This window comes from Oryctolagus cuniculus, chromosome 10 (assembly GCF_964237555.1).
Source record: "Oryctolagus cuniculus chromosome 10, mOryCun1.1, whole genome shotgun sequence".
Lineage (NCBI taxonomy): Eukaryota > Metazoa > Chordata > Mammalia > Lagomorpha > Leporidae > Oryctolagus > Oryctolagus cuniculus.
The window spans coordinates 30,562,573-30,585,122 of record NC_091441.1 but is presented as its reverse complement, the minus strand read 5'-3'; the positions used below and the strand labels follow the sequence as shown (position 1 = coordinate 30,585,122).

The window sequence follows — 22,550 nt, the reverse complement described above, 5'->3', positions numbered from 1 at the left end:
ACGCATTCACTCCAACCATTGCATGCTGTACAAAGCAACCAGTGAATAACTCGAGGCCAGTTGATCCCAATCACCTTGGGGAATCTAAGGCATACCACCCTCCGAATCCAAGTGTCCCGCAGGCAGGCAGGATCCCAGGAGAGGCTTTGAACTTGGCAGGATTCCGAGCCCACCCACTGTTCCCCCAGAGCGACTGACTGACTGACTGACTGACTGACGGAAAGTGGTTTCTCTTGGGAGTTTCCTGGCCCCACGCACACTGCCTTGACTTCCGCCACTCGCCGTACTCTGTGTCCACGCTGAGTCCTGGGTTCACCTGCGGGAGAGTGCCTTGTAGTCTCGGATGCTTTTAGCCATGAGAGGGGCGATTTTCTTGGGCGCCTGCTTTCTGGTGCTGCCCCCAGGCGGTGCCTGCTTTCTGGTGGTGCCCCCAGGCGCCCAGGGAGCAAGTCTCTTGCTTGGGCCCGGCTGGGCTGGCCTGTCCGCTGGAGGGGGAGAGAGGCTGCTGTCGCTGTGCTGGGTGCTGCTGCAGGAAGGAGCCCGGTCGCTTCCTGCGGGGCCCGGGGCACGCGGGGCACTGGCTCCTGCTGTGTGCAGCGCGTCCTGCCTCCCGGGAGCATCCCCAGCAGGCCCGGGCATCCCGTGGAAACGGATCATCTTGGCCTGCCGGCCTTTGGGCTTGCTGGCGTGTGTAGATCGGATGGCGGCCGTGAGCGCTTGCAGGCGCCGCTCTCGGGCGCTCTGAAGGCGCAGGTACATCTGCCGCCACGACTCCTGCCCCGCCGGTTTCTCCCCCTTGAAGTCTCGCTGACAGTGCCTTTTCCATAAGGGATCCGTTTCTTGCAGGAGTTCGGGGTTGTCTCTCTCTACACGCTGCAGCTCTTCAGGCGTGTGCTGCTCCAGCAGAGGTCCCGGGAGGCTGTGAGGAGGGACTCCTCTGCCAGCAGAGGGGGACGCGATGGGTTCCAGTCCCGCGATGCACATTGGGCTCTCCGTCATCCCTCGGGTTGCGTGCCTGGCACCTGCATAGACTCGCATCTTGGTCTGGAATCTGGGACCCGAAAATGCAGCGTCTTCCTCCTGCTGGGCGGCAGAGGGCGCTTTTGTCCTGGGTGGGCAGGAAGGCAGTGGGTGAGAGGGACCATCCCTGGCGTGGGTGCTGGGCGCGGCGGCAGGGGCCGAGTCTTGCAGCTCGGCCGCATGGGCCCCAGCCGGCTGCAGCTTCCCTTGCTGGCTGTGGGTCACCTCAGGGCATTTCTGCAGCCAGTCGGCACCTGCACCGCGGCTTGGGGGCTCTGCTCGCTGAGGTCCTTTCCCTCGGAGGGCGGCGGCCCCAGGTCTCCCCGCCTTGCTCTGTTGCTTCTCCAGTTGGTCGTAGGTCATGTATGCTTCAAAGGACATGGTGGGCTGGTGCGGTGGCTCCTGCCCGCCGCCGCCGCTGGGTTGCGCCTCAGCCTGCGGGAGGAGGCCTCCGGCCGCGCTGGCCAAAGCAGGAGCTGCCAGGTGGGCGTGTGCGGCCTCGACGTGGCTGGAGTTGTCTTGGAGCCCGGGCCGCGGGTCTTCTGGCCTGCTTCGGAGCTGGCAGCTCTGGGGGTGCTGCCGGGTCTTTTCTGCCCGGCTTGCCCGCGGGTCTTTGCGCTTGGCCTTGCCGAGCTCGTCTGCAGCCAGCTGCGGGAGGGACCAAAGTGGAGTGCGGGGCCGCCCTGTGGCCTGCTCCGCCGGGCCCCCCGAGGCTGGGGGGTTCCCCTTGGCGCCGTGTTCCTCGCGGGAGGAGAGCTGGCCGAGGGAGGCGGGAGGCGCCTCCCCTGCCTTGGCCCTCAGCGGGCCGTTCTCCCTGGGGGTCGACTTGTGGGTCTGGCCTTGGCTCCGCGCCGCTTTGCCCTGGGCTTCTTCCCAGTGTTCTTGCGGCAGGGGGCTGGCGCCGCGGTGCGGGGCCCTCGCGGGTCCCTCTGCAGGCTGGCGGAGGCCCGCGGCAGGGGCAGGGTCCGGGTCCTCCTCGTGCCAAGTGGAAGTGTCCGCCGACTCCTGGGCTGGGCGGCCAGAGCGCGGCAAGGCTTGGCGCGGGCGCCAAGGAGACGCGAGTGTCCGCGGCTCGAGCTCGGAGAGCCTCCTGGGCCTTTTGTGTGCGTGGGCAGGCTTGGCGGGCTGGCTGCCGACGGCCGTGCCGGGTTCTGGGGCGCCTCGGTCTGCTTGCTCCTCCTCCTCCTCCTCCTCCTCCTCGTCGTCGTCCTCGTCCTCGTCCTCCTCGTCGTCCTCGACCTCGTCGTTCTCGTCGTCGTCGTCCTCGTCGTCAAGAGCAGCCCAGGGCCGCTTGCGCGAGTGGCCGGGTGGCGAGTCTTGCTGGGCCCGCCCAGGGCTTGGCTGCGCGCGAGCCAGCTTCTTCCACTGGGCCGCCAGGTCCCTGGCCACGCTGCCCACCATCTCGTATCTTCGCAAGGCCTTCACGGTCTTGCGCACGCGGGTCTGCGCCAGCAGGTCGGCGGTCATGGGCAGGGCCGAGAGTCTCCTGAGATACTTGTGGAGCTTCCGGGGCTTGGTGCTGGCGGCCAGGCGTGTGTGCAGCCGCCTGACCTCTTGCAGCGGCCATTCTGCCTCCATGGCTGTGGGTGGCCCGGCTCGGGGCAGCGGCTGGCTGGCTGGCTGCGGGGCGCCGGGGTCTTGCTGAGCGCCGCTGGGCTGGCCTGCTCCTGGGCCCTCGGGTGGCAGGGCCGCGGGTGCAGGTGGTGCGCTGTGCCTGCTGGCTCCAGCGCTCTGGCTGCAGACCCTGGCCTTAACTAGCCCTAGGCTCCACCCCCTGCGGGCGCCGGTGGGCCACGCCCTGATTGACGCCCAGGGCATCCGGCCCTGCGCTGCCCCGCCCACTGCCCCAGGCCCTCCTCGCTCCTGATTGATCCATTGGCCTCCAAGTCCAAGTCGGGACCACCGTGAAGGCCGAGCCTGCCCAGGGTCCTGCTCCAGCAGTTCTGTGGTTCCCCCTTGGAGATGCGGCAAGGGGCTCTGGGTGGTCGGGGAAACGCGCGCCAAGTCCCCGAAGAGTGAGAGGCTCCGTGACGGGAACCCGCCCCGAAACTCAACAGCCCAGGCCCCCCTGGAGTCGCAGCCTTGGATAGAAGCCAAGGCATTGGGGCCTCCCCTCCGTGGAGGGGCCTCCGTGGTGTGGTGTGCCGTGCACCGGCTCAGCGCCTGAGGGCACAAGTCGGCCCCGTGGCCGGTGTCCGCCGCCCCGCCCCGCCCCGCCCCGCCCTGCCCCGACCTGCCCTATCCCATCCCATCCCATTGTGGGAGACAGTGGGCCACGGAGCCATTCTTCTTGTCTCTCAGATGACCTGAACGTTAGTCCTAGAGCCTGAGCCAGACCCCATCATTCCCCTGCTCCTGTTTGAAAGGGGGTTTAGCCCTCTGCTTTCAGCTGGGAGGATGCCATGGGTACCAGACCGGCTCCCCCGCTGGGCGAAGCAGAACACGGCACTACATGTCGGGATCCACTGTTTTCCCCTACGGGCTGATGGATAGACTTGGAACTTGTCATCATGAGAGAAGGCGCTCCACTGGGGGGTGGGACACGGACGGGGCTGAACCTGAGAGGAGCCTACGATGTTGCTGCTGCTGCTGCTGATGATGATGACAGAGTTGGGAACCGGGGTGGGGTGGGGGAGATTCAGGTGGTGAAGCTGGGCAAGGAAGGGCCAGAGAACTGGGGCGGCGAGTTCAGCTGCTGCCCGAGGCATTGGCATCCCATTGGAACCCAGAGATGGTCCAAGCCCTTCCCAAGGGACGGAGAAGGCAGAGCAGACAAGCGGAAGGGGCTGTGGGAGGCAAGAGCTCTAGGATTCCTCCGTGGGGGTTGCTGATCCTAAGCGCAGGCGCGTCAAGTGCCGGCGCAAAGCCGAGCACGACCCGGTACCTGGGAGCCCCGAGCTCGCGAGCGGCACAGCCGCCCGTGTTCCGCTCACGTGGCGTGGGGGGCCGGTTCCTTCGGGCCCGGCTGAGTGGAGGAAGCGGATGGAAGAGCAGAGCCCTCAGCAGAGATCTCGGCAAGGCTGCGCCTTCAGGGCATGCAAAGCGCGCCCGAGAAGAAAGGCGCTCGCCATGCCCCCTTCTCTCCCGGAGCTGAGAAGAAGCTGGGAGTGGGTGCAGCTGACGTGGAGCGAAGCCAACCCTCAGCTTCAGCAAACCACCCACCTCGTTCTTCTGGGCAAGGCTTCTTGTCTTTCTCAGACAGACGGTGACAGAGAAGACAGAGGTCTTCCACCGGCTGGTCCCAGCGAGCAACCAGAATGGCCAGGGCAGGTGCGGACGGCAGCCGGGAGCCAGAAACTCCCTGGGAGTCTCTCGCCCTGCGCGGCAGGAAGCCAAAGACTTGGGCCACGTCCTGCCGCTTTCCCGGGCGTCACTGTAGGAAGCTGGGTCGCAAGCAGAGCAACGGGGATTGGACAGGGGCTTGGAGATGGGATCCCAGCCTCTCGAGCGGCAGCTTAACCCCCTGTGCCAGAATGTGTGTCCCGAAAACACGACACCCATCCCAGAAAACAGTCTAATGCAGCTCTTGCCAAGCTTGGCCTCTGATGAGAAAGTGCTAAGAAACAGGAGCAGGTGACCCACCACACTGGGACAGTGGAAATCCAGCGATCCGGAAATGCCCGAGAAGATGAGAGTAGGAGACAAGACCTTGACAAGAGGCGAGCCTAAAGATGCCTCAGGAGCTCCAGGAGCACAGGTGCACCAAGAGAAGAGGAACAGGAGGGGTCATCAGGAGACAGAACCAGAAAAATGCCACTTGCCCTGGAGAGAGATACAGGACACTTTTTCTTTTCTTCCTGCCTTCCTGCCTTCTCCTTCCCTTCCCCCCACTCCCCCTCCACCTCTCTCTCTCTCTCTCTCTTTAATTTCTTTCTTTCTTTCTTTCTTTCTTTCTTTCTTTCTTTCTTTCTTTCTTTCTTTCTTTCTTTCTTTCTTTCTTCAGAATTTCCTTATTTGTTTGGACGTCCGAGTTCAGGTAGGGGGAGAGACCCAGTGGTCTTCCTTCTGGTCGTTCACTCCCCCGTTGGCTGCAGTGGCTAGCCCTGGAGCAGGCTGAAGCCTGGAGCCGGGCACTTCCTCCAGATGTGCCATGTGGCCGCAGGGACCCAAACCCTTGGCCACCCTCCGCAGCTTTTTCCAGGTCTTTAGCAGGGATCCACATCGAAAGTGGAGCAGCCAGGACTCGAGAGACCGGGGTTGTTTCCAAGAAGGAGAAGGACAAATCTACTCTCAGGAGAAATCACACACACACACAGACACACACACACACACACACACACAGAGTGAGATACACAGAAACGCACACACAGAAACACACACAGAGGTCCAGGTTGAGTGCTTTACGTCTTTATTAGTCCATCCATGTCCAATCCAGGAATACGCATTCACTCCAACCATTGCATGCTGTACAAAGCAACCAGTGAATAACTCGAGGCCAGTTGATCCCAATCACCTCGGGGAATCTAAGGCATGCCACCCTCCGAATCCAAGTGTCCCGCAGGCAGGCAGGATCCCAGGAGAGGCTTTGAACTTGGCAGGATTCCGAGCCCACCCACTGTTCCCCCAGAGCGACTGACTGACTGACTGACGGACGGACGGAAAGTGGTTTCTCTTGGGAGTTTCCTGGCCCCACGCACACTGCCTTGACTTCCGCCACTCGCCGTACTCTGTGTCCACGCTGAGTCCTGGGTTCACCTGCGGGAGAGTGCCTTGTAGTCTCGGATGCTTTTAGCCAGGAGAGGGGCGATTTTCTTGGGCGCCTGCTTTCTGGTGCTGCCCCCAGGCGGTGCCTGCTTTCTGGTGGTGCCCCCAGGCGCCCAGGGAGCAAGTCTCTTGCTTGGGCCTGGCTGGGCTGGCCTGTCCGCTGGAGGGGGAGAGAGGCTGCTGTCGCTGTGCTGGGTGCTGCAGGAAGGAGCCCGGTCGCTTCCTGCGGGGCCCGGGGCACGCGGGGCACTGGCTCCTGCTGTGTGCAGCGCGTCCTGCCTCCCGGGAGCATCCCCAGCAGGCCCAGGCATCCCGTGGAAACGGATCATCTTGGCCTGCCGGCCTTTGGGCTTGCTGGCGTGTGTAGATCGGATGGCGGCCGTGAGCGCTTGCAGGCGCCGCTCTCGGGCGCTCTGAAGGCGCAGGTACATCTGCCGCCACGACTCCTGCCCCGCCGGTTTCTCCCCCTTGAAGTCTCGCTGACAGTGCCTTTTCATAAGGGATCTGTTTCTTGCAGGAGTTCGGGGTTGTCTCTCTCTACACGCTGCAGCTCTTCAGGCGTGTGCTGCTCCAGCAGAGGTCCCGGGAGGCTGTGAGGAGGGACTCCTCTGCCAGCAGAGGGGGACGCGATGGGTTCCAGTCCCGCGAGGCACATTGGGCTCTCCGTCATCCCTCGGGTTGCGTGCCTGGCACCTGCATAGACTCGCATCTTGGTCTGGAATCTGGGACCCGAAAATGCAGCGTCTTCCTCCTGCTGGGCGGCAGAGGGCGCTTTTGTCCTGGGTGGGCAGGAAGGCAGTGGGTGAGAGGGACCATCCCTGGCGTGGGTGCTGGGCGCGGCGGCAGGGCCGAGTCTTGCAGCTCGGCCGCATGGGCCCCAGCCGGCTGCAGCTTCCCTTGCTGGCTGTGGGTCACCTCAGGGCATTTCTGCAGCCAGTCGGCTCCTGCACCGCGGCTTGGGGGCTCTGCTCGCTGAGGTCCTTTCCCTCGGAGGGCGGCGGCCCCAGGTCTCCCCGCCTTGCTCTGTTGCTTCTCCAGTTGGTCGTAGGTCATGTATGCTTCAAAGGACATGGTGGGCTGGTGCGGTGGCTCCTGCCCGCCGCCGCCGCTGGGTTGCGCCTCAGCCTGCGGGAGGAGGCCTCCGGACGCGCTGGCCAAAGCAGGAGCTGCCAGGTGGGCGTGTGCGGCCTCGACGTGGCTGGAGTTGTCTTGGAGCCCGGGCCGCGGGTCTTCTGGCCCGCTTCGGAGCTGGCAGCTCTGGGGGTGCTGCCGGGTCTTTTCTGCCCGGCTTGCCCGCGGGTCTTTGCGCTTGGCCTTGCCGAGCTCGTCTGCAGCCAGCTGCGGGAGGGACCAAAGTGGAGTGCGGGGCCGCCCTGTGGCCTGCTCCGCCGGGCCCCCCGAGGCTGGGGGGTTCCCCTTGGCGCCGTGTTCCTCGCGGGAGGAGAGCTGGCCGAGGGAGGCGGGAGGCGCCTCCCCTGCCTTGGCCCTCAGCGGGCCGTTCTCCCTGGGGGTGGACATGTGGGTCTGGCCTTGGCTCCGCGCCGCTTTGCCCTGGGCTTCTTCCCAGTGTTCTTCCGGCAGGGGGCTGGCGCCGCGGTGCGGGGCCCTCGCGGGTCCCTCTGCAGGCTGGCGGAGGCCCGCGGCAGGGGCAGGGTCCGGGTCCTCCTCGTGCCAAGTGGAAGTGTCCGCCGACTCCTGGGCTGGGCGGCCAGAGCGCGGCAAGGCTTGGCGCGGGCGCCAAGGAGACGCGAGTGTCCGCGGCTCGAGCTCGGAGAGCCTCCTGGGCCTTTTGTGTGCGTGGGCAGGCTTGGCGGGCTGGCTGCCGACGGCCGTGCCGGGTTCTGGGGCGCCTCGGTCTGCTTGCTCCTCCTCCTCCTCCTCCTCCTCCTCGTCGTCGTCCTCGTCCTCGTCCTCCTCGTCGTCCTCGACCTCGTCGTTCTCGTCGTCGTCGTCCTCGTCGTCAAGAGCAGCCCAGGGCCGCTTGCGCGAGTGGCCGGGTGGCGAGTCTTGCTGGGCCCGCCCAGGGCTTGGCTGCGCGCGAGCCAGCTTCTTCCACTGGGCCGCCAGGTCCCTGGCCACGCTGCCCACCATCTCGTATCTTCGCGGTCTTGCGCACGCGGGTCTGCGCCAGCAGGTCGGCGGTCATGGGCAGGGCCGAGAGTCTCCTGAGATACTTGTGGAGCTTCCGGGGCTTGGTGCTGGCGGCCAGGCGTGCGTGCAGCCGCCTGACCTCTTGCAGCGGCCATTCTGCCTCCATGGCTGTGGGTGGCCCGGCTCGGGGCAGCGGCTGGCTGGCTGGCTGCGGGGCGCCGGGGTCTTGCTGAGCGCCGCTGGGCTGGCCTGCTCCTGGGCCCTCGGGTGGCAGGGCCGCGGGTGCAGGTGGTGCGCTGTGCCTGCTGGCTCCAGCGCTCTGGCTGCAGACCCTGGCCTTAACTAGCCCTAGGCTCCACCCCCTGCGGGCGCCGGTGGGCCACGCCCTGATTGACGCCCAGGGCATCCGGCCCTGCGCTGCCCCGCCCACTGCCCCAGGCCCTCCTCGCTCCTGATTGATCCATTGGCCTCCAAGTCCAAGTCGGGACCACCGTGAAGGCCGAGCCTGCCCAGGGTCCTGCTCCAGCAGTTCTGTGGTTCCCCCTTGGAGATGCGGCAAGGGGCTCTGGGTGGTCGGGGAAACGCGCGCCAAGTCCCCGAAGAGTGAGAGGCTCCGTGACGGGAACCCGCCCCGAAACTCAACAGCCCAGGCCCCCCTGGAGTCGCAGCCTTGGATAGAAGCCAAGGCATTGGGGCCTCCCCTCCGTGGAGGGGCCTCCGTGGTGTGGTGTGCCGTGCACCGGATCAGCGCCTGAGGGCACAAGTCGGCCCCGTGGCCGGTGTCCGCTGCCCTGCCCCGCCCCGCCCCGCCCCGCCCTGCCCCGACCTGCCCTATCCCATCCCATCGTGGGAGACAGTGGGCCACGGAGCCATTCTTCTTGTCTCTCAGATGACCTGAACGTTAGTCCTAGAGCCTGAGCCAGACCCCATCATTCCCCTGCTCCTGTTTGAAACGGGGTTTAGCCCTCTGCTTTCAACTGGGAGGATGCCATGGGTACCAGACCGACTCCTCTGCCACCCTTCATTGTGGAGTTGTTTTGCCAGGGTTCATAGTGTGCAAGCATGAGTTTTGGTAACATAAAGACAAAGATTCCTATTCTAAGCTTTTTCAGTGCTTTAATAACTGTTTGTTCATGTGTACTGTGTTTATCGCGCTGTACAGCCTGGTCTGAAATCGAAATATATCTTGCGAATTCTATTTATTATTTAAAACTAACACCCCTTTGTGTCTAGCACTTGTCCCTGTGTTCCTGAGCATAGTTGACAAATTTTGACCCCTCTTTTTAATATGATAAGTATTCTTCCTGGATATGTAGTCACTGTTTTTTGATAGTTCTCATTTTTTGTCAGGTTGTGTAGCATTTGAAATTCAAGAAGTTTTTTGGGAGAATCCATAGAGAATCAGGCAACAAACAAAATAACAAATTAGAACCTACGGGTATATATGTATATTTTGAAGGTTTTAAGTGAATATTAGATGCAGGGACTGTAAAATAGAACTATAATAAAAACATTTGAAAGAAGAGATGTGTCCTTTTTAACTGTTTGTTTTTGAGATGGAAAGCTTAATGCAAAAATCAGATCTTATTACAGAAATTGAAACGAGCGCATGCAAATTAATCTCCATTGCACCCGTAAAAAGGAAATTAAAAGCACTAATGTTGCATGTGGTGTATATACAGTGACATTTCCTAAGTATCTTCTGGGCCTAAAACTGGGAATGATATTCAATGCTTCCTTTTCCTCAGGCTACAGTATCATAGGATTCAATTTTGAATCTGATAATGGAAGCATTCTTGTGGCACAATAGCCCACCAAGGAAATGAAGTAAGAAGAAAACAGCCCGATTATTGAAACAGGCAAATGAGACCCCTCGGTTAGATGTTCACTTCGGAGCCTCCTTTCTTTGGTAGACAGAAATTAATTGAGCATCTAATTGTGTCCATTGTAGGGGCACCGGTTTTCTTACAGTTGAAATTGACCATTTGTGGGTGTCTCATTCATAGTTTTTTAATTCAGAAGATCATTTTCAATGCTAATTTGAATTACATGGGCAGAAAGATGTTGTATATCTGGCGAACTTTACTCCTTTAATTAACAAGTTTTTAAGACCACATTCTGTGTTTCAGGTATCTGAAGCCCATCTCACATATTTTTCACCTATGTGTTTGAGTAGTAGCTTCTTATCTCTATCTCTTTTCTACTCTCACTAAATTCTACATTTCCACCAAACTTGTCTTAAAGTAAAAGGGACACTATTTTTCCAAGGTCTGGTGACCCCAAGTGCCAGCAGCCTCATGACTGGCATGGTAGAAAACCAGTTTTGAAGTGGTCTGATCACCAAACAGAATCCTAACGGACTGAACCATCCTTTAATCTCATCTGTCTTAGAGATCAGTGCTCTTTGGCAAACTATGTGATTCTACTCATGAAGGCCATGAACAGACTTTTGATTGGAGTGGGAACAGCTGTCCTTCTCCAGGAATGTTCTCAAAACTGCACAAGCCTCTTTGTTAAGCTGCTTGTATTTTTGAAGAATACAGACAACACTTCTCGAATTTATTTAGCATCCGGATGTCCCTCCACCCCCCACACTGGAGTTTCCCATCCCTCCCCATCCTGATCACTTGTGCTCACTGGGTTAATGGTTCATTATTTAAACAACTACAAGGATTCTAAAAAGAATTTGCAGGGCTGATGTTGTGGCTCCTGGGTTAACTATTGCATGTGATGCCAGCATCCCATATGGGAGCATCTGTTTTTTCCCAGCTATTCCTCTTCCAATCTAGCTGTCTGTTAATGTGCCTTGGAAAGCAGCCGAAGATGGCCCATGTACCTTGCCCCTGCCATCCACATTGAAGACCTGGCTGGAACTCCTTTGAGTTTTACTATGGTTTGGATACAGGTTTGGGTTTCCTATAAAGGTGGTTGTGTTGAATCATTTATCTCCAAAGTCTTAAAGGCATGGATTCAGTGTCGTAACCTATTCCAATTAAGGGTGGGGTGGTTGAGAATGGATTAAGTTGGTAGGGTGGGGCTTCTATGATGAATCCCATGATGGTTTTATAAGGAGAGACCATAGACATAGAGGACAAATATTTGCTCTCACTCTTGCTGTCTCTCTTTCTCTCTTCCATTGCTTTGACCCATGTGATTACGAGACACTGCAATTAGATCCTCTAACTATGGAGAGATATGGAAATCATTAGAAATGGGGAAAGTCAGTGTCAAGGGTAGTCTCTTAAAATGTAGATAGTTTCTAAAACCCTTAAGGTGCATTCCAACCCTTGTTTTTTCAAAGAGCTTTCATGCATGTGGGCTGGGTTAGGTTTATTTTCTGCAGTTTTGTGACTATTCAGCAATTAACATGCAGAATCTCCTATGATATACACTACTCGGTGCAGCAGGAAATTAGCTGATAATTGCTTCCAAATGGTCACTAATACGGTGAGATATTAGACCTGAGAAATTTTGAGAGATATCATTTGTTACTATGTCAGGTCAGCTAATGAAGATTGGCAGTAACCACACTAATATGTTTTTGGCTAATGTGGCACACAGTTTTTGGCAAATTAAAATAGTGACTTCTCTCTGATCTAGAGTGAATGTGGAAGGGTGGGAGTGGAGAATGAAGAGAGGGAGTTGTTGAAGGAGACTGAAGAGTTGGCCCAGGAGCCAGGGTTCTGTTCCCAGATACTTGCAGGCTTTGGAGCAGATCCCTTAGCTCTTCGGATCCTGAGGGTCCGGAGACCCAGGCTCTCCAGGCAGCTTCTTGACGTCTAAAATTCTGAACCTAAACCCCAAGCAAGAGCTTCGGAATTTGTATATTTATTATATTTATTTTCTTTTTTATTTAAAAACTATTTATTTGAAAGAATAATGGAGAGGGAAGGGGAGGGGGAGAGGGCGAGTGAGGGGTTGAGGAGAGATATTGAGACCTTCCATCTGCTGGTTCACTCCTCAAATTACCCCAAAGGATAGTGTTGTCGCAGCTGGTAGCCTAACCTGCTATGCCACAACGCCAGCCTGAGAATTCATACTTTAGAAACATGGCCCATGCCTGTTTAATATTTATATTTTGCAAATTTGGTTTGGACTGAATTCTATAACGAGTGTCATCTTGGCTATGAGAAAGTAACTTCGGGACTGCCTAAATTCCATGAAGTGCTTCCCCTCGTAATACACTAGATGGCACTGTAAGTGAGGCAAATCAAATTAAAAATTAAAAAAATAAATAAAAGGAGGGAAAGACTACTAGTCAGTGCTAGTTTTGGCAAATTAGAAAATATTCCATTGTCACCAAGAGTTGCTTTGTCGATATCTTCAGAATGATGAGTGAAAATGGCCAGTGATGAATATCTTAATATCAGTTTGGATATTTGCTTTCAAACTTTGTTTTACAGTGGCCAGTTATAAACTTAAACTAGGATTTGGTACACAAACACCCACCCATGGCACATACACACACTTAAATGCACAAAAGTTTCCTGAAGCAATAGAGTCTTCCTACCTGTTATGTATTCTGTGATAATTGCAGTTCACCAAACTATGCTGCTTGTAACCAATTAATTGGATTTCAAGACCTGTAGTTTGGAAAAAAATATAATAAAAAACTTGGATCAGCATTGTGGTGTAGTGGGTAAAGCCACCTTCCCAGGATGCTGGCATCCCATATGGGTGCTGGTTCAAGTCCTGGCTGCTCCTCTTCCCATCCAGCTTCTTGCTAATGGTCTGTGAAAGTTGATGCAGATGTTCAGGCCCCTGGGCTTCTGCCACCCATGTGGGAGACATGGATGAAGCTCCTGGCTTCTGGCATTGGCCTGGCCCAGCCCTGGCCAAAGCAGCCATCTAGGAAGTGAACCAACAAATGGAAGATCGATCTCTCTCTCTCTCTCTCTCTCTCTCTCTCTCTCTCTGTCTTTAAATCTCACATGTCTTGAAAATAATTAGTTGCTAATTAGAAACTAATTATTTTCATTTTTCTCAGCCAGATGATTACTCAATTTCCCTTTTTGTTCAATCCTCCCTCTGCCCAAGCTTTATTGAGATTTAATGGACAAATTAGAAAATATGCTTATTGATACTTCTTGACAGGTTCATTCAATAACTCCCCCCCTTTTAAGACTTATTTATTTATTTGAAATTCATAGTCACAGAGAGAGAGGAAGACAGAGAGAGAGAGAGAGACGTATTTAATGTATTTGTTTTCTGGGAAGGAGAACTACTTAGAGAAATATGAGAGAGCAATTCAACAAAATGCTGTGAAATTGTGCCCAAATACCAGAAAAGCATGGAAGCAGGTCATTTAAATGATTTTAAAAAAGATTTATTTATTTGAAAGTCAGAGTTACACAGAGAGAGGAGAAGCAGAGAGTTAGAAAGAGAAGTCTTCCATCTGCTGGTTCACTCCCCAAATGGCCGCAACAGCCGAAGCTGCGCCAATCCGAAGCCAGGAGCCAGGAGCTTCTTCTGGGTCTCCCACATGGGTGCAGGGGCCCAAGGACTTGGGCCATCTTTTTACTGCTTTCCCAGGCCATAGCAGAGAGCTTGATTGGAAGTGGAGCAGCCAGGACTCGAACTGATGCCCATAGGGGATGCCGACGCTTTAGGCCAGGGCGTTAACCCTCTGTGCCACAGCGCCGGCCCCTTAAGTGATTTTTTTTATGGAATATCTAAGCCTTTACTTTGATATGAACTTTCACTAGGAAAATTACATTTGGACAAAATGTACTTTGGACAAAACATATCAGATAAACGTAATCACAAAAATAAGTAAGTGCATATTCCATATTGGAAGTAGAGCAGCTGGGACTTGAACCAGGACTCACATGGGATTCTGGCATTGCGGCTTAACCCGCTGTAGCACAATGCCACCGCCAACTTGATTCTTCATATTTGTAATTTGGGATTTGTTAGCCCTCCCTGACTTAAAGAGTCTCCCAGAGCACAGGTAGGGATGTGCCCAGTGGTAGTGCAATGGCCCTTACACACTTTTAGCAATCTCTTTCCTGTTATCAGTTCAGTTGTTGAGGATGAACTGGAATTCTAGAAGTAGTCAAATCTGTTACAAAATTTGTGCTGAGAAATTGGAAGAAGGATACTGTTATTATTTTTTTAAATCATAGTTTGGGTGTTCCCCAGAGATCCTTGTGTTATGGGCTTGTTCCGCTGAGTCTTAGGTTAATGGATTAAGGATAGACTTGATCCAGGTGTGGTGTTTGAAGATGGGGGCCCTGGGGAAGAGATTGGATTTGATTACATTGTGAGGGTGGAGCACAGGATGGAATCACAGTGCTTTTTTATAAGGGGGAAGGGCGTGCTGCCTGTCTCGCTATCTTCCTTCTTCACCATGTGATCCTTCCTCTGCACACATACCGTCCCCCCATCAGAGGACTGTGAAACTCCAAAACTGGGATCCAAAAAATCCCTTGTTATTTCATAAGCAGTTTCTCTTAGATATTTTAAAGTAGTACAAATTTGGGGCCAGTGCTGTGGCTCATTAGGTTAATCCTCCACCTACGCCGCCAGCATCCCATATGGGCGCCGGGTTCTAGTCCCAGTTGTTCCTCTTCCAGTCCAGCTCTCTGCTGTGGCCTGGGAGGGCAGTGGAGGATGGCCCAGGTGCTTGGGCCCCTGAACCTGCATGGGAGACCAGGAGGAAGCACCTGGCTCCTGGCTTCGGATCGGCACAGCACAATGTTGGCCATAGTGGCCATTTGGGGAGTGAACCAATGGAAGGAAGACCTTTCTCTCTGTCTCTCTCTCTCACTGTCTATAATTCTACCTGTTAAATAATAATAAAAAAAAGTAGTAACAATTTGATCAATATACCTTTAAGTAACAGGACTGGGGCTGGTGTTGTGGGGCACTAAGTCAAGCCACTGCCTAAAATGCAGGTATCCTATATTGGAACTCTGATTTGAGAACTGTATGCTCAGCTTCCAAGCCAGCTTCCTGCTAATGAGCCTGGGAAGGCAGCAGAGGGTGGGTCCCTGCCACTCATGTGGGAGACCTGGATGGAATTTCTGGTTCTTGGTTTTGATCTGGCCCAGCCCTGTCCATTGTGGCCATTTGGGGAATGAACCAGCAGCTAGAAGATTCTCCCCACCCCACCCCTGCCTTTAAAATAAATAAAATAAATGTTTAAAAAAAAAAGACTGGGGCCGGTACTGTGGTGTAGTGGGTAAAGCCACCACTTAAAATTACAGCATCACATATGGGTGCCAGTTCAAGTTCCAGCTGCTCCACTTCCAATCCAGCTCTTGCTATGGCCTGAGAAAGCAGTAGAATATAGTCCAAGTCCTTGGGTCCCTGCACCCGTGTGGAAGACCTGGAAGAAGCTCCTGGCTCCTGGTTTCAGATAGGCACAGTTCCGGCCATTGCAGCCATCTGGGAAGTGAACCAGCAAATGGAAGACCCCTCCTCCCCACTCTGCTTCTCTGTAACTCTGCCTTTCAAATAAATAAATAAATCTTTTAAAAAAAGGAAAGAAAAGAATCTAGGTTTTTCAACCCACTCTGCATTAAATCTTTGGGGGAAGATCTAAAGAGGGTGACCAAAATGTTTTCCTTTTCCTTTTGCCTGTATGCATTGTCCCAATTTTTTACACTGGCCACATATTATTTTTGTAAACATAGGCTGCGGGAAGACTGTGTTCATTAATCTACATTGCAGACAATTTTAAAATAGACCTTTGAGAAGTATTTTGAGCAATGGAATAAGAACATTACCTGCCTGGGGACTACTTTGAAGGGGTAAACATCCACTTAAATATAGAGTAAGCCTTCCGTTTCCATAGATTCTGCATCTGTGGAAGATCTTGTATCTTCAGATAAAAATATGCAGAAAAAACCTTCATCTAGGCTGTGTGTGTAGATTTTTCCCTTCACTGTTCCATAAACAACCCAGAACACCTCTGTATGGTAACATTTACACTGCATTAGGTATTATGATAATCTAGAGATGGTTTAGCATGAACATGAGGATTGTGTAGGTTATATGCAGGTACTACACCGTTTAGTATATACGGGACTTGGCATCTGTGAATTTTGGTATCTGAGGGGTCACCAAGGATGCTAAGGGAGGACGCTATTAGACCTACATATTTGTTTAAGAGCCAGTCATTGCTTTTAAAAACTAGACTTTAGGGAACTTTTATGCTTACAGCCAAATTGAGGAGGAGAATAGAGACCCCACACGTACCTCTGCCCTGACGCAGGCGCACTTTCTCCCACTGTCGACATCCCACACTAGAGCGGTACATTGGTTAAATCAATGAAGCTACACTGACACAGCATTATCATCCAAAGTCCATTTTACAATAGGGTTACTCTTGGCATTGCATACTCGGCGAAATTGCTTAATGGCATGTGTATTCGTCATTACAGTATCATGTAGAATACTTTCACTGCCTGAAAATTCTAGCAGTCTGCCTATTCATCCCTCCCTCCCTCCCTCCCCCACAGCCCGGGCAACCCTTGCTCCTTCACTTGTCTCAAGAGTTTGGCCTTTTGAAGAGTGTCTTAGAGTTGGAATCCTACTATGGGTAGCCGTTTCTGATTGGATTCTGTCACTTGGTAAAATGCACCTAAATTTCGTACATGCTTTTTTATGTCCTGATAGCTGGGTTCTTTTAGTGCTGAGTAATATTCCATGGTCATGGTCAGAATCAGATACCACATTTACTTGTCCATTCCCCTACTGAACGACATGTTATTTCTTCCAAGCTTTGGAAATTACTAATAAAATAAATAGTGCTGGTTTTTGTGGACATAAATTCATTTGGGTAAATTGGCTGCATCAAAAAGTAAGAATATACTTAGTGTTCCAAGAAACTTCCAAACCATTTGTCCAAAGTGGTGTACTGGCTTACATTTCCACTAGGAGTGAATGAGAGTTTATCTTGCTCGACATCTTAGCCACAATTTGGTTTGGTCCGTGTTTTGGGTTTTCACTATCCCAATATGTATGTAGTGGTATTTCATTGTTAAAGTTTTAATTTGCCATTCCTTAATTTCATTTGCTTATTTTCAATTTGTATATCATCTCTTGTGAAGTGTGAGTTGATGTTATTTGCCTTTTTAAACTTGTTTTTTATTGTTAAATTTTAAAAGTTCTGTATATTTTGAATAACAGTCTTTTATTAGATTTGACTTTTGCAAATATTCTTTCCCCAGTCTCAGTCACTACTGTTTGTGTGATCTGTGCCATAAAATCAAGGGTTGTAATATCCCTTTCATTTGTTTTTCTTCTGTGCTTTTGAGAACCCTGACTTTTATTTATTTTAGACTGAATTCAGAGCAGCAACTACCTTTTTTGTTTTAAAATGTTTGTTTATTTATTTATTTATTTGAAAGGCAGAGTTACAGAGGTAGGGAGGGAGAGAGGGAGAGAGAGAGAGAGGTCTTCCATCCTATTTCTCATGAATTTTTACTCAAGAGAACATTTGCTAGTAAAACAAGGGAGTTCCCGGGGGATCTGATGCAGAAAGGTGTCGGCACATCTGGCAGGTGTAAGAGTCAGCTGTCCATCGCGGAGCAGGGGGCGGCGGCTCCAGGAAGACCCCCCTGGAGCACAAAGGTGTCACGAGCAGCTTCTCTGATGTGCTTCGTGGTACGGAAAGTGGTTTGACATGTACCAGGGTCATGACTAGCAATGTAACCTGAGAAAAGGAGCTAAGTATTCATTCCAAGAAAAATAAGGTTGTACAGAGTGGAAAAGTAACCACTGGAGATTTTGTTTCTGCAATGAGCAATATTTGATGGGCCTAATAATATATAATCACCGAATATTGATCCAACGTAAAGGAAGGATAGGGAAAGAAGAGTGTAAGTCGGTTTAATTCTTCTCCACCTGAGCGGATGTGAATGCTTACATCCCTACATCATGAAACTGGGTTATGTAATTTAGAAACCTGGAAGGAAATATCTGAATAAACGGGTACAATAATTGAGGTTGGCTCCTCTAGCGAGTGAGACTGAGGCATGGGGTAGTGAAATGGAGTAGGTAACTATTGTGTTTCTTCTAAATGTTCTAGTCGTATGTTATTTTCAGTCTCAAAAAGGACTTTTTAAAACATAGTGACATGTTTTCTGACCTGGTGGTTATTTATTTATATTTTCATCTACTTGAAAGGCAGTGTGACAGAGAGAGAGAGAGAGAGAGAGAGAGAGAGAGAGAGAGAGATGCTTCCATCTGCTGGTTCACTCCCCCAAACAATCACAGCTGGGCCAAGCTGAAGCAGCCCAGAAGTCCATGCTGGTCTCCCATGTGGTTGGCAGGGGCCCAAGCACTTGAACCATCATTCACTGCTTCTCAGGATGAAGTAACAGGAAGCTGGGTTGGAAGCTGAGTAGCAGGGTAACAGTCCTTGGGCCCCTGCACCCACGTGGGGGATCTGGGAGAAGCTCCTGGCTCCTGGCTTCGGACAGGTACAGCTCTGGTCGTTGTGGTCATCTGGGGAGTGAGCCAGTGGATGGAAGACCTCTCTCCCTCTCTCTCTATCTCTCTCTCTCCATTTGCCTCTATGTAACTCTGCCTTTCAAATACATAAATAAATCTTTAAAAAAAAAAACTATGCATGGATTTCAAAATTTTTTTGCACCAAAATAAACTTACTTTTTAATTCTATTTTCCACGAACTTTTGGAAGCAGTCCATCCATTTCAGGGGAATTTGAGATCCCAGCCCATTAAACGTAGCACATTAACACTGGGAATAAAGGTACACATTGATCCAGTTTGAGTACGGGTCTTATTATGGCAAAATTTTCCTTTAAGACCTCTTTATCCACAGTGCTGGTCTGAGTGCCTGACTGTGGGTGGTTTATTGGCGCTCATCTCTGATTTTGTGCAGGGGCTGGGTGTGACTCAGCATGAATTTAAGACAGAGGAGCAGGTAAGTGCCTGTGCAGTCACAGCTGGTCTCTGACTCGTGAGTTTATTTACTTATTTATTTGACAGGTAGAGTTACAGACAGTGAGAGAGAGAAAAAGGTCTTCCTTCCGTTGGTTCACTCCCCAAATGGCTGTTACGGCCGGCGCGCTGCGCCGATCTGAAGCCAGGAGCCAGGTGCTTCTCCTGGTCTCCCATGCGGGTGCAGGGCCCAAGCACCTGGGCCATCCTCCACTGCCTTCCCAGGCCACAGCAGAGAGCTGGACTGGAAGAGGGGCAACTGGGACAGAATCCGGCGCCCCGACCGGGACTAGAACCCAGTACTCGTATGGGATGCTGGCGCAGCAGGCGGAGGATTAGCCAAGTGAGCCACGGCACCAGGCCCTGTGAGTTTTTTTTTGTAATCACTCTCCTTAACCTGGTCCAGATACTGCAGTATGACTATTTGTTGCTTCACGCTTCTAAAGAAGAAAAGCCCAGGGAATTTGGTGGTAAGAAGTCCAATAAAAAAGCGCGATCTTGATTCAAATAGTTATCCCTTAAATTTACAGTGGTGAAGGTAGCTTTAAGAAGAAAATAACAATGGAAAACAGCTTCATGTACCCTCAGAGACTTCCAATCGCCTGCCCAGAGTTCACCTTGTAAAAGCCCGGTGCTGTATCTGCTTGTCCCAATTAAAGTTTTCTTTCTGTTCACAGTGCGAGATGAGGATGGAAGCACGCCGCAAAAACCTTCTCATCTTGATTTTGCATTATTTAACACAAGAAGGGTATGTTCCGCGAAGTTCTTCACAGAAGCTATTCCTCTTTCTCTGCTCTCCACTTTTCCAGACACATCCTTTCAAGAACAATGAATAAATTTCAATTTTTGGAGCAATGTTACATTTACAAAAAATTGAGCAGAATGTAGAGAATTTCCACTTAGTACAGTTTTCCCTATTCTTTTTTTTTTTAAAGATTTATTTATTTATTTATTTGGAAGGCAGAGTTACAGAGAGGCAGAGGCAGAGAGAGAGAGAGAGGTCTTCCATCTGCTGGTTCACTCCCCAGATGGCCGCAATGGCCGGAGCTGTGCCCATCTGAAGTGAGGCGCTTCTTCCAGGTTGCCCACACAGGTGCAGGGGCAAGGATTTGGGCCATCTTCTACTGCTTTCCCAGGCCATAGCAGAGAGTGAGATCAGAAGTGGAGCAGCCAGGACTCAAACCAGCACCCATATGGGATATTGGCACTACAGGAGATAGCTTTACCTGCTACACCACAGCACTGGCCCTCCTCCCCTCCACCCCCTGCCCCATTCTTAACATCTTGCACTCTTGCAGTCATTTGTGGTAATTAATCAGCCAATACTGGAGCTGGTGCTATGACATAGCTGGTAAAGCCACCACCTGCAGTGTGGGCATCCCATATGGGTGCTGGTTCAAATCCCGGCTGTTTCACTTCTGATCCAGCTCTCTGCTATGGCCTGGGAAAGCAGTAGAAGATGGCCCAAGTCCTGGGCCCCTGCACCACGTGGGAAGCCTGGAAGAAGCTGCTGGCTCCTGGCTTCAGACTGGAAGTGCAGCTTCGGCCATTGCGGCCAATTGGGGAGTGAACCAGCAGATGGAAGATCTCTCTCTCTCTCTCTCTCTCTCTCTCTCTGTCTCTCCTTCTCTCTGTGTAACTCTTTCACATAATAAATAAATAAATAAATCTTAAAAAAAATTGATGAGCCAATATTGACACACTATTATCAACAAAAGTCTAGTTGACGTTAGATTCACTCTTTTGTACAGTTCTGTGAATTTTGTTTAAAGACATTGTGGCAGGGGTGGGGTGGGGGTGGCGGGCTGGGGAAGAGGCAGAGAGAGAGAAACAGACAGAGAGGGCTCCCATCTGCAATGGCTGGGGCTGGGCCAACCCAAAACTGGGAGCCAGGAACCCAATCCAGGTCTTCCACCTGGAGCCAAGCACGGCTGCCTCCCAGGGGCCCCATCAGTGGGAAGCCGCAGTCAAGAGCCAGAGCTGGGAACTGACTCACGCACTTGGATGTGGCACTTGAGAGTCCCAGTCAGTGTCTTAACCACCAGGCCAGATGCCTGTCACAGCTCTGTGAGTGTGACAGGTGCGTGATGATGTGTGTGCACCATTGCAGTGTCACACAGAACTGCTGCGTGCTCCCCAAAACCCTCTGGGGGCCACTCTTTGGTCCCCTCATTTATCTAAATGCTTTGCACATCATACCCTGGAAAACTTGAACAGACCTACCCAGTGCATAAAATACTTTCTCTGGTGCCTTCAGGCTTGAAGATAGCAAGGAAATGAGATTTCCTAGAGACCCACTGCGGCCACACTAAGATAATTCTCTTCTCAGTGTTCATATCTTCAAAACATTGGTCTTTCTTGAGAGGGAACTTAGCCTATTAAGATGCTCACATCTCGTATCAGAGTGCCTGGGTTTGATTCTAGGCAAAGGTGTAACTAGGTTTGAATAATGAATCTAGAGAATTTCCTCTTGGGGAAGAAAATGGCTAAGTTTAAATGCTGTGCTAGCATTGTGGCTATTTTTAGTAGCCTTAATTCTGAGATTTGTGGCTGAAAGTTTGACTACTCTCCGTTCTGGTTCCTGACTTCATCTACCTACCAGCGCAGACTCTCAGAGTTAGAAGTGATGGTTCGGGGTCAGTGCTATGGTGTAGCAGGTAAAGTTGCCACCAGCTGTGCCAGCATCCCATGTGGGTACCAGTTCAAGTCCCGGCTGCTCTCTGCTATGGCCTGGGAAAGCAGTGTGTGGGGAGCAATCCGGACTAGACTAAGTTACTCGAATTAGGACTTATTCTATGCATCTGCTCTCCCACAATATGGCGCTGGGAGAGAAGTAAACAGCTTCCGCACAGCTGCCTCCAGTTCAACTGATGGACTGTAGGACTTGCTCCTGATTGGAGAGCAGCGTACTCGGCGTGTGGGCGGCCGAGTTGGGATTGGCGGAGGAGGACCATAAAGGAGGAGAGAAACGGCATGCACCAGGAACATCTATGGGGAACATCTAAGGGAACCCGTGCAGCCCCCGAGAGAACCAGCCGGCGGAGTGCCGCTCCCCTGCGGAAGTGGGGAATGTGGCCAGGGGGAACTGCCCTTCCACGGAGGTGGAAGGGATAGTAGCCAACCCGGGAAGAACCAGCAGCAAACCCGGGGAGGGCCGAGCAGACAGAAAGAACAGCGCAGGGTCCTGTGTTGCTCCTCCACGAAGAGGGGGAGCGACATAATGGTGCCGTGACTCGGATATGAAGCCTAGGCAGGGCTTAGTGTCGTTCCTCCACAAAGAGGGGGAGCGACATAATGGTGCCGTGACTCGGATAGGAAACCTGACTCGGATAGAAAACCTAGGACGGATAGGAAACAGGACGGATAGCAAACTTAGGGGGGAAGAAACGGGAAGAACTGTGAAAATATCGGAGAGAGAGACTAGCAAACAGCCTAGGGAAAATACCGGAGAGAGAGACTAGCAAACAGCCTAGGGAAAAGCCGGACGAAAAAGGTGCCGGAAGAAGCTATTGAAAGCCTAGGCATAGACTCGGATACGGACTACGGGGGGAAGCTGGGAGGAATCTCTAAGGTCGAAAGCGAAAGTGAAAGCTAGAACAAACAGACTCGGACGCGGACTGTGGGGAGAGGCCAGGAGAAATGAGGGAGGAGTATTGTTGGAGGAAAGCTTGGGAAACATACCGGGTAGAGAAAAATGTTAGGGAAATTGAAGCCGCGGGGGGCAGGCCGAGGCGGAAACGAAAGCCACTTTGGGGTTCTCAAGTTAGCCCGGGAATAGGGGGCGAAAAGTTGAAACCAGAAGCTGAGACGCAAGCCAGATTGG

General features: G+C 52.4%; 2 protein-coding genes across 10 annotated transcripts in view; one reads left to right on the top strand and one right to left on the bottom strand.

The window, feature by feature from the left end:
• Positions 1-22,550, top strand: part of KATNAL2 (katanin catalytic subunit A1 like 2) — a 127,636-nt gene that overhangs the window by 46,354 nt on the left and 58,732 nt on the right. For 8 of the 9 annotated variants that reach the window (XM_070050236.1, XM_051851968.2, XM_070050237.1 and 5 more), the window contains exon 2: positions 19,405-19,475. The exons of the other annotated variant lie outside the window; for it this stretch is intronic. In XM_070050236.1, coding sequence (XP_069906337.1) covers positions 19,411-19,475 — 65 coding nt within the window. In that variant the 5' untranslated portion in view covers positions 19,405-19,410. The remainder of the gene's footprint in view (positions 1-19,404; positions 19,476-22,550) is intronic. 9 annotated transcript variants of the gene reach the window in all.
• Positions 99-2,598, bottom strand: LOC138843997 (elongin-A-like). Its single transcript, XM_070050028.1, has one exon. It carries the CDS (start codon positions 2,596-2,598, stop codon positions 313-315), a length of 2,286 nt encoding a protein of 761 aa, XP_069906129.1. The 3' UTR covers positions 99-312.